The sequence below is a fragment of the Ylistrum balloti genome, unplaced genomic scaffold (assembly GCF_031769215.1).
Source record: "Ylistrum balloti isolate Yb309-2 unplaced genomic scaffold, AGI_CSIRO_Ybal_v1 Utg369826, whole genome shotgun sequence".
Lineage (NCBI taxonomy): Eukaryota > Metazoa > Mollusca > Bivalvia > Pectinida > Pectinidae > Ylistrum > Ylistrum balloti.
This window is the reverse complement of record NW_026781991.1, coordinates 112,165-123,943: the sequence shown is the minus strand read 5'-3', so window position 1 is coordinate 123,943 and position 11,779 is coordinate 112,165. Positions and strand designations below refer to the sequence as shown.

General features: G+C 36.3%; 1 protein-coding gene across 1 annotated transcript; it reads left to right on the top strand.

The window, feature by feature from the left end:
- The first annotated feature begins 714 nt into the window (after window positions 1-714).
- On the top strand, window positions 715-10,351 carry LOC132545095 (C-signal-like). Its single transcript, XM_060208763.1, has 5 exons — window positions 715-852; window positions 6,539-6,590; window positions 6,893-7,080; window positions 8,555-8,710; window positions 10,127-10,351. Exons 1-5 carry the CDS (start codon window positions 715-717, stop codon window positions 10,349-10,351), a joined length of 759 nt encoding a protein of 252 aa, XP_060064746.1.
- The last annotated feature ends 1,428 nt before the right edge of the window (window positions 10,352-11,779 follow it).

Genomic DNA, 11,779 nt, shown 5'->3' with positions numbered 1-11,779 from the left:
AATACAATATTGTTTTAGTATTTATGATACAATATTGTTTTAGTATTTATGATACAATATTGTTTCAGTATTTGGATACAATATTATTTTGATTGATTTACTACAACAATAAATGGTATACAAGGTACATTTAAATGAGAATGTTACCTCTAACTGATGACTTGTGATGATTTTTTTCACTGAAAAAGATTTTTCTCTGCCGTTCAATATATAAATATACTCTGCATAGCGAGGACAGATATATCATTCAACGGGAAACCATGAACACCGTAGATATATCAATGCCTATATGTACATGTCGTCCTGTATGTTTAGGAGCTTAAGGCATGTAAAAGGACATTCCTGTAGAAGAAACATGCCTATACATAGAGCTACACAGGTCTTAACGATCCCCATCAAAGTCTGTCTACGATCGCTGGTACGACAAACATGTTCGCTGGATCATGTAGCATACATGTTTCTACCTGACCAGAACATAGGCGTCGATGGCTTATCTGATCCGGGAAGAAAGCTAAACATTTATCAAGCACTTCCGCGAACACCAGCTTATAAAATCCGGGAATACACATGCTCAATTGGTTTTCCCAAGGTCATTTTTCCTCAAGGTCGGAAAAAAAATGAGTAGTGTATATTTATATGACAGTAAGTGTTTATAAGGAAATCATTTTGTATGTAAGGTCGACAGGATTTAGACGTAGTACTCTCTTGACCACGATGAATGCTCCTCCTCAGACGGTACTCATTACTGGTTGTAATAGGGGACTTGGTCTCGAGTTTGTCCGACAACTCGCTACTCTAGCCTCCTCGCCATCTTGCATCATAGCAACTTGCAGGAAACCAGACAATGCTGTGGTAAGTTTGTAAATGTTTATTTAGTTTACAGTCTCGCAACAGCGGTGAGTACACGAAGATGCAGGCGATCACAGAACAGCACAAGAATACTTTTATAGAGTCATTACACTGAACTACCTATATCAATATGGTTTTATTACACAACATACTTTTAGCATTTTACAAAATGGCGGCAGTCAATAAAGAAACCTTCCGGTAAATGAGGACCAATTAAACGACAAATGATTAAGTAAGATAAATCTAAAATGTCGTAAAATTATATTTATGGCGGAAAAGGGTTTCACTCACTAGTATCTGCAAGTTTTGAATAACAGTTTCAAGCCAAATAGTTTTTTATGCTGTAAGATATAAGCAGCTTTATATTTAATATTACTTAATGCTGTTGTATTTGTTGTGAAATTCATGAGTATATATTACATTTAAAACTGATAGATGTTGGCGGTATTCTCGCGTATTTGTACTCATAGCTCATGGTAATATTTAACGTTACTGAAATATATATTCTTGTCTGTTGATCATTTTATTACTTGTATGTACTGCCTTCACCCATTCAGTACTGTAATGTGTAAGAACTATGCTCGCTGTCTACCTATCAAACGTTGTGGGGTTTTATTCATCTCTTCTCCTCAAGAATCTTCATGTCTATGTTTTATGTTTGTTTGTTTGTTTTTTTTTTTTTTTTTTTTTTTTTTTTTTGGGGGGAAAAATTTTTTTTTTTTTTTTTAACTTTCACTTCCTTCCTTAAGAAACATAAATAATATCTTTACATAACATCCACAACACCGCGGTTTAAGCACTTTAAGACAGTAGTTGTGTCCTGTTCCTGGTTGTTTGTTGTCCTTGTTCTGTGACTAATGTGGTGTTTGTATCGACAGTAGTTGTGTCCTGTTCCTGGCTATTTGTTGTCCTTGTTCTGTGACTAATGTGGTGTTTGTATCGACATTAGTTGTGTCCTGTTCCTGGCTATTTGTTGTCCTTGTTCTGTGACTAATGTGGTGTTTGTATCGACATTTGTCGTGTCCTGTTCCTGGCTATTTGTTGTCCTTGTTCTGTGACTAATGTGGTGTTTGTATCGACATTAGTTGTGTCCTGTTCCTGGCTATTTGTTGTCCTTGTTCTGTGACTAATGTGGTGTTTGTATCGACATTAGTTGTGTCCTGTTCCTGGTTATTTGTTGTCCTTGTTCTGTGACTAATGTGGTGTTTGTATCGACATTAGTTTGGTTCTGTTCCTGGTTATTTGTTGTCCTTGTTCTGTGACTAATGTGGTGTTTGTATCGACATTAGTTGTGTCCTGTTCCTGGTTATTTGTTGTCCTTGTTCTGTGACTAATGTGGTGTTTGTATCGACAGTAGTTGTGTCCTGTTCCTGGTTATTTGTTGTCCTTGTTCTGTGACTAATATGGTGTTTGTATCGACATTAGTTTGGTTCTGTTCCTGGTTATTTGTTGTCCTTGTTCTGTGACTAATGTGGTGTTTGTATCGACAGTAGTTGTGTCCTGTTCCTGGTTATTTGTTGTCCTTGTTCTGTGACTAATGTGGTGTTTGTATCGACATTAGTTGTGTCCTGTTCCTGGTTGTTTGTTGTCCTTGTTCTGTGACTAATGTGGTGTTTGTATCGACATTAGTTGTGTCCTGTTCCTGGTTATTTGTTGTCCTTGTTCTGTGACTAATGTGGTGTTTGTATCGACATTAGTTGTGTCCTGTTCCTGGTTGTTTGTTGTCCTTGTTCTGTGACTAATGTGGTATTTGTATCGACATTAGTTGTGTCCTGTTCCTGGTTATTTGATTTAATGTTGTATTATCACAGGACTAATTTTGTTATTTCTGTCTTAGCCTCTGATTATCCGTGTTTTATCTATATATGATAATGTGCTATTTTAATTGATACATTGCCAAATTATTGTGATATATGGGGGATTTGTCTTGATGACAACATCTTCTTCGAGTTTGGTGGTAAGATCTTCCAAATGCTATAAGCATAACTACGAGAAGTAACTGTGTCCTTCTATCTTGTCTTTGTTTTCATAGTTCCACTTTCAGATATAATGATGACGTCTTTAAATAACAAGAAATTTGTTGACAACATCTTTCGTGTATACTTCAGAATCGGAAATCATGGACACGACAGGCTCTTCTACATAAGCCACTTTTCCCGAACGAAAATAGATGGACAGCTTTCCGCTAAACTGTATTGTAGGCGTGGTAATTTCAATTTCTTCATTTATGGACTTTCCATTTTTGGAGAGCAACATCCTTTCCTCCCTATTCTGTCGCAGGTAATTCGATATTTAAGGGCCTGTTCGTATGAGATTTTCGTGTGAGAAGTAGTCAACTTACGGACCAATACCTAACACGGGGTTCCAAATGATGCAGGTTGATGGAAATTATTGAGAAAGTTTTACGGTCGTCATACTGATTTCATTGTGAAATATTTATTTTTCTTTGTGCAAAATGAAAATGGACGTGTTTAATGTCAGAACGTCTTCTTGTTGCTTCCGTTGCTGAATACCTTGATCTTAGAGGATTTGACATCATTTACCTGGATCGACCAAGGTTTACATCGCAGATTATGTTTTTTATGAAATTTGAGTTTGGACAATGATCATTTTCACATTTTGGTATTTTCGTCATTTATACTTGAGAACCTATGTTAAATAAAGCAGTGGGCACAATACAGTCTACTCGTGCGACACAATACATCATATACAGCAGAGGGCACAATATGCTTTACTCAGGCACACAATACATCATATACAGCAGAGGACACAATATTGTCTACTCAGGCGACACAATGCATCAGATACAACAGAGGAGACAATATGGTCTACTCAGGCACACAATACATCAGATACAACAGAGGACACAATATGGTCTACTCAGGCGACACAATGCATCAGATACAACAGAGGAGACAATATGGTCTACTCAGGCGACACAATGCATCAGATACAACAGAGGACACAATATGGTCTACTCAGGCGACACAATGCATCAGATACAACAGAGGAGACAATATGGTCTACTCAGGCGACACAAAACATCAGATACAACAGAGGGCACAATATGGTCTACTCGTGCAACACTATACAACACACAATTTTCTCCCTGCTCTTGACCAGTTTGCAGACACGAAAACGTATAGAAGATTTTACAAAAGACACATAAGTGAACAACACATTTTCATAATTTAGAGTGTGATACAGTAGATAAAAACAATGGATTAGGCTGACAGCTGTTCCGCCCTTCTTTTTACAACTCGTCTGTGATGCAATGAGCCTAGGAGGCGACTCAGGAGAATCCAAAGTTATCAAAAAAATAAAAGTCAACAGCCCCATAATAAGATAAATTTTGTATTGTTTGCGCCGTGCCACTATTCAAGTGAATTCAAACGTGGCATGTATCCCACTCGTGATTGTGTAGTGAACGCTGAATGTCTGGTGCAATAAAGAGTGGTATGTATCCCACTCGTGATTGTGTAGTGAACGCTAAATGTCTGGTGCAATAAACAGTGGTATGTATCCCACTCGTGATTGTGTAGTGAACGCTGAATGTCACGTGCAATAAACAGTGATATGTATACCACTCGTGATTGTGTAGTGAACGCTGAATGTCACGTGCAATAAACAGTGGTATGTATCCCACTCGTGATTGTGTAGTGAACGCTGAATGTCACGTGCAATAAACAGTGGTATGTATACCACTCGTGATTGTGTAGTGAACGCTGAATGTCACGTGCAATAAACAGTGGCATGTATCCCACTCGTGATTGTGTAGTGAACGCTAAATGTCACGTACAATAAACAGTGGTATGTATACCACTCGTGATTGTGTAGTGAACGCTGAATGTCACGTGCAATAAACAGTGATATGTATCCCACTCGTGATTGTGTAGTGAACGCTAAATGTCTGGTGCAATAAACAGTGATATGTATCCCACTCGTGATTTTGTAGTGATCGCTGAATGTCACGTACAATAAACAGTGGTATGTATCCCACTCGTGATTGTGTAGTGAACGCTGAATGTCACGTGCAATAAACAGTGATATGTATCCCACTCGTGATTGTGTAGTGAACGCTGAATGTCACGTGCAATAAACAGTGGTATGTATCCCACTCGTGATTGTGTAGTGAACGCTGAATGTCACGTGCAATAAACAGTGATATGTATCCCACTCGTGATTGTGTAGTGAACGCTGAATGTCACGTGCAATAAACAGTGATATGTATCCCACTCGTGATTGTGTAGTGAACGCTGAATGTCACGTGCAATAAACAGTGATATGTATCCCACTCGTGATTGTGTAGTGAACGCTGAATGTCACGTGCAATAAACAGTGATATGTATCCCACTCGTGATTGTGTAGTGAACGCTGAATGTCACGTGCTATAAACAGTGGTATATATACCACTCGTGATTGTGTAGTGAACGCTAAATGTCTGGTGCAATAAACAGTGGTATGTATCCCACTCGTGATTGTGTAGTGAACGCTGAATGTCACGTGCAATAAACAGTGATATGTATCCCACTCGTGATTGTGTAGTGAACGCTGAATGTCACGTGCAATAAACAGTGGTATGTATCCCACTCGTGATTGTGTAGTGAACGCTAAATGTCACGTACAATAAACAGTGGTATGTATCCCACTCGTGATTGTGTAGTGAACGCTGAATGTCACGTGCAATAAACAGTGGTATATATACCACTCGTGATTGTGTAGTGAACGCTGAATGTCACGTGCAATAAACAGTGGTATGTATCCCACTCGTGATTGTGTAGTGAACGCTGAATGTCACGTGCAATAAACAGTGGTATGTCACGTGCAATAAACAGTGGTATGTATCCCACTCGTGATTGTGTAGTGAACGCTGAATGTCACGTGCAATAAACAGTGGTATGTATCCCACTCGTGATTGTGTAGTGAACGCTAAATGTCTGGTGCAATAAACAGTGGTATGTATCCCACTCGTGATTGTGTAGTGAACGCTAAATGTCACGTACAATAAACAGTGGTATGTATCCCACTCGTGATTGTGTAGTGAACGCTGAATGTCACGTACAATAAACAGTGATATTCAACTTTGATGCTATCAGTTGACAAGGACGTAATTTGTTGCCAAGCACAGATGAGAGATATGATACCAGCCTCAATAGCACCACCAATATACCACATTGATCTTTCATTCAGGTACATGTCGTTTTCCATTTTTAGGCTAAACGTACTCAGTACGCATAGCCTATTGCGACGGCCTTTCAGACAAAATTTACCGATCCTGGCCTTCTCATTGGCTTAAATATCGAAAAAAAATTAGAGCATTCTAGCGGCAATTTTCTGCGTAAATAATGCCGCGATCTTTCAAATCACTATTTTAAGAGGATCCAAAATTAGTTTATTTTTGAATAACAATACGATTACTATATATTTCAGTGTGGTTGAACTATTGATAAATTTTGAACAATATATTTTACGGAATTCTCGACATGACGTAAGCGTACATAACACTGTACGTGCGAGTTGGCGCCATGATAAAAAGCTAGTCTGGGGGCTTGGTTTGAATTATCAACTAACAGCACTTATAAACAAGCAAAACTTACAAACAGAACATCAATTTTGATTTCATCCTTGTTTAAACATTGTTTTATAATGATAAATTAATGGGTTTTTTTTTTTATTTATTTTATTACAGGCGCTAAGAAAAATATCAAACAAATATCCGTTTGTGCATATTTTACAGCTTGGTAAGTCTGAGAAATGGATTTTCACACTTTAAATTTAGACTCCATTATAAATCACTGTTTTAATAAACAATTTGTTCAGATTTCGAATCACAATGCAATAGTTGACTAGCAAATTTTGCTGGATCAATAAAATTCCTATTTAATTCATTTTCATTAGTTGATACATATGTATATATATAAATAAAGTTAAAGCTTAATTGACTTCCAATGATATAGGAAATACATTCAATATCTAAATATGGTTCGCTCAATGTTTGACGACGTTTCCACATTTTTGTTGATTATAAATACTTTATTTCCAGAGGTAACAGACCGCGAAAACATCAAGAAGTTAAAAGAACAAGTGAGAGATATTCTACAGGGCCGTGGGCTGAACCTGCTCATCAATAATGCAGGGGTGGGGCCTGGTGGTGATCTCTATGACGTCACTGAGGAAATAATGATGAACACTTTTAAGATAAATGTCGTAGCCCCGTTGCTCATCACACAAGTATGTTATCATTGTGATATTACACATCAAATACAGCAATACATGTTTATCAGTATTGTCATTTCTTGTCAAACTACTTCATTTCAACTCAGTATAACACACAACCCCTATCTGACCTTCACTTAGCTGTTTGGTCATTTGACCCAATTCAGAATGACCTTAAATCGTGTCACGTTCGTTGTACGTCGTGGTTTGTGTGTAAACTTTTCACTTTACAAAGTCCAAAGTATGCCATATTGAGATGTTTGATATTTTATATCGAATAAAAAAACTTCTCTTATTCAACTGGTGACGTCGTACTAAAATATTTTTGGGGTGTTCGTAGGAGAAAGCCAGAAATATTGTTGTTGATGTGTTAAGATATACCGTCTTTTCTTGTTACAATTCTCCAAAGGGAATCATAGTTCCTTCGAAGTCTTTTATAATGTTTTTGAAACATTTGTCAAGTTTGACGCATTTAATTTGATAATTCAAAAGTAATCACCTAAAAATGTTGGTTTTTTTTTTCAAAACTCTGCAGAAAGTTTTACAATTACATAATTGTTTTCACCTATAATGCTGTCTCAATATTTTATATAATTTTTTCAGATGGATGTTAAAATCTATCAGAAATACATGTGTTGTTAAGAAATTGTACCTTAATCCAGTAAATTCTGTAGACACCACTCAGACCTCGCCCTTCATTCAGATGGATTTTAAAATCTATCAGAAATGTTTTTGTTGTTAAGAAATTGTACCATAATCCAGTAAATTCTGTAGACACCACTCAGACCTCGCCCTTCAGATGGATGTTAAAATCTATCAGAAATGTTTTTGTTGTTAAGAAATTGTACCTTAATCCAGTAAATTCTGTAGACACCACTCAGACCTCGCCCTTCAGATGGATGTTAAAATCTATCAGAAATGTTTTTGTTGTTAAGAAATTGTACCTTAATCCAGTAAATTCTGTAGACACCACTCAGACCTCGCCCTTCAGATGGATGTTAAAATCTATCAGAAATGTTTTTGTTGTTAAGAAATTGTACCTTAATCCAGTACATTCTGTAGATACCCTTCACATGAAACGTATTTATGTATCTGATCTTTTGATGTAAATACAACTGACCAGTACCTTGGATTATGAACCGTTATGAATTTCGCCCTCACCTTCAGTATATTCATAATGATTCTGTGACTTCTGAAACAGAAATATTGCTAGCGTACTCACTTCGTTAGACAAACCATTATAAAATTTACTTTTCAGTTAGAATCAAGCTTCACGTTATTAAAAACAACTTAAAATGTGAACAAGGTTTCATAATGATACTTCTGACATCATTTATAAACTCAAACTTTAAAAAAAACTCTAATTCGTGGACATTAAATGCAAGCCTTAACAAATAGTAGTCTTATTTCATTGTTTTACTTTGAAAATCTGTGGGAAAAGATCGGGTGAAAAACTTTATCTTTCTTAAAGAATTATTTTTGTATTCAGGCATTTCTACCGTTCTTAAAAACAGCTGCAAAGACAACAGAAGGTATCGGATTATCCTGGCGAAAGGCCGCAGTTGTGAATATCTCAAGTCGTCTAGCTTCCATAGAAACCAACGATGAATTCTTGGTGGGCCGTTATTCATATAAGACGTCAAAGGTAAATTCAGTATTAGTATGTGTTTATAACTAGAAATAGAGGTTGCACAACGAGTGGTCATTGTATATTGAATTTATTTAATTCGAGTAAGTTATTTTTCAAAATATACAAAAAACACGAGCAATATACAAAACATTCGCTGGGGCGATCAAATTGACATATTTTCTCACAGTTGTTTTGTTTACGTTTTCGCTTGATGCGCAAGAATATGACCCGAAGTGAGTGTTGCTAATTAATATGCAAAAATGACATCACAAAAATGTATTCAACTAATGTAATTTATTACAATAATAACGAAAATATTAGGTTCAGTAATGCGTACAATAAATAGGTGTATATATAAAATGTTCTTTATCACAAATTTTATCATTAACTATTTTCTTTACGGATTTATTTTGTTTAAGTCAAGTGAAGCGGCTTTCCCGCCAAACAGTTTATACCACGTGTGGTATAAACACAATGTTATTCAATAGTTGCATTGATTACCCAGTGCCCTGGGAGTTGAATAACACGGGGTATTGTGGTAGAAATTAGTATAACAGTTTAAGAAAAAACATAGAGCTTTTTATAATACAGAAAACTTCATAGATTATATTACCGTGTTGAAACTTTTACATAGTTCTAAGACGAAAATATTGCTTTTTATTCCCCGCTTTCACCAAAACGGGGGATATTAATTTGGGTTTGTCCGTCCGTCCGTCTGTCTGTCACACTTTCGTTTCCGTGTTCTTACTTCTCGAAATATCATCCAATTTGGGTGAAACTTGGTCAGCAGATGCATCTTGGGGTTATTAAGACTGCGTTTGACTATCAGTGTCATCTGTTAATAATTATGCATACAAATGAGGTATCCTTTGATTTCATTGGTCGGTTCATTTCCGTGCTCTAACTTCCCTAAATATAATCCGATTTAGATGAAACTTGGTCAGCAGATGCATATTAGGGCACATAAGACCGAGTTCAGCGATCAACATCATCTGTTAATACCTAATCTCTAAGATATTTACTTACAATATGTTTGGAAAGCGGGGGATATAAATTCCGTGAATTGGCTTGTTAGATTTGTTCTTAATCATGTGTCATCAATTAATACACAAATTATCTAGAAACTTATTTCGAGTATAGATCAAAGTACGATCAACGTTTTTTCCATGTACAACCACATAAACGTAATTAGCTTCATTGCAAAAGATTTTGTCAGGCCATCAATCTTCTAATATTTCCCTAGACTAGAAAACAGGCATCTTTATAGATGCCACGTGCCCATTAGTATCTGGTATCGCTACGGATATTTGTTTTTACCTTTAAATTATTCTGATTAGTTGTATTCTCATGTTTAGTTGTTTTATTGTTTTTATTTACAATTGTACTTTGATCGATGCATATAACTTTAAGTTTCCGTGACCGTTTTAACAGGCCGCACTAAACATGGTATCGAAAAACCTAGGGGTAGATCTCCGTGAGGACTGTATACTGGCTTTAAGTCTGTCACCGGGTTCTGTTCGTACTGACATGGGTGTGCCATCAGCACCTTTACTTCCTCATCAGAGTGTGGAGATGATGTTACAGGTCATGGCTGGACTAAACGAGGACGACAGTGGCGCATTTCTTAACTTCACAGGAGAACTCATTCCTTGGTAGCACTCACATAGATGAAACGTAAAACACAAAATTTCACCTTTATTTCCGTAATGTTAAAATCCACGTGGTTTCATTACGAGAAGAAATCGAAATTTAATAAACATTAAAATTGAACACAAGGTATATTTCATAAGGCAAAACTGCTCGATAAATCAAATAATATGTATATAAGTACGCCTGTTTTTCCATATGTATATATGAATATAAATGGTAGCTGACGGCTGCATTGTGTGTTACAGATAAATGTTGTCTGGGTTATGATTGACGAGGCTATTACTGATTTCCTCGGTTATGACACCAGTTCATCAGGATGGCTATTCATCCAGATTATATCCTCTATTTTACATCGTTCTTAAACCTTTCCATATCAAATTGTCAACTGTTTTCATTCTCCTTTTTCCAAATTACCATTAAGTGTTCTGGAGGTTTTAATCGTGGAGCAATGTCATTTTCTATGAACTTGATTAAATTTTGATATAATTTTTCCACTTCTAATTTTCTCCTTGTTGTCCGTATCATAATAATCTTAGATAACATTTTTTTATTTAACCTATGTCGTTTTTTTCTAATTTGTATGATTTGTATGATACCAAGAGACTTATCAATGAATCTGTATACGTCATGTGTGCTACTCATACGATCATCAAATAAACATTTCCATGGAAACGACTAATTTACAGATTGAGAAGGAAATGTGGATGTCACACCATCCGTGGGTAAACGGAGTTCATATCTTCCGGAAGCGAGTGTACCCAGCTGTGTGTTTCCTTGGTTTAACATTTAACGGATTAAACTGACTTTAACAGCCAGATACAAGTTTAACATGTTGACGGATCAAACTGACTTTAACAGCCAGATACAAGTTTAACATGTTGACGGATTAAACTGACTTTCACAGCCAGATACAAGTTTAACATGTTGACGCATTAAACTGACTTTAACAGCCAGATACAAGTTTAACATGTTGACGGATTAAACTGACTTTAACAGCCAGATATAAGTTTAACATGTTGATGCATTAAACTAACTTTAACAGCCAGATACAAGTTTAACACGTTGACGGATCAAACTGACTTTAACAGCCAGATACAAGTTTAACATGTTGACGGATTAAACTGACTTTCACAGCCAGATACAAGTTTAACATGTTGACGGATTAAACTGACTTTAACAGCCAGATACAAGGTTTACATGTTGACGCATTAAACTAACTTTAACAGCCAGATACAAGTTTAACACGTTGACGCATTAAACTGACTTTAACAGCCAGATACAAGTTTAACATGTTGACGGATTAAACTGACTTTAACAGCCAGATACAAGGTTTACATGTTGACGCATTAAACTAACTTTAACAGCCAGATACAAGTTTAACACGTTGACGGATCAAACTGACTTTAACAGCCAGATACAAGTTTAACACGTTGA

Coding starts and splice junctions, on each gene's coding strand:
- LOC132545095 (XM_060208763.1), top strand. CDS start 715: ATGAATGCTCCTCCTCAGACGGTACTCATTACTGGTTGTAATAGGGGA. Junction 853..6,538: donor GGAAACCAGACAATGCTGTG/GTAAGTTTGTAA, acceptor ATTTTATTACAG/GCGCTAAGAAAAATATCAAA. Junction 8,711..10,126: donor ATTCATATAAGACGTCAAAG/GTAAATTCAGTA, acceptor CCGTTTTAACAG/GCCGCACTAAACATGGTATC.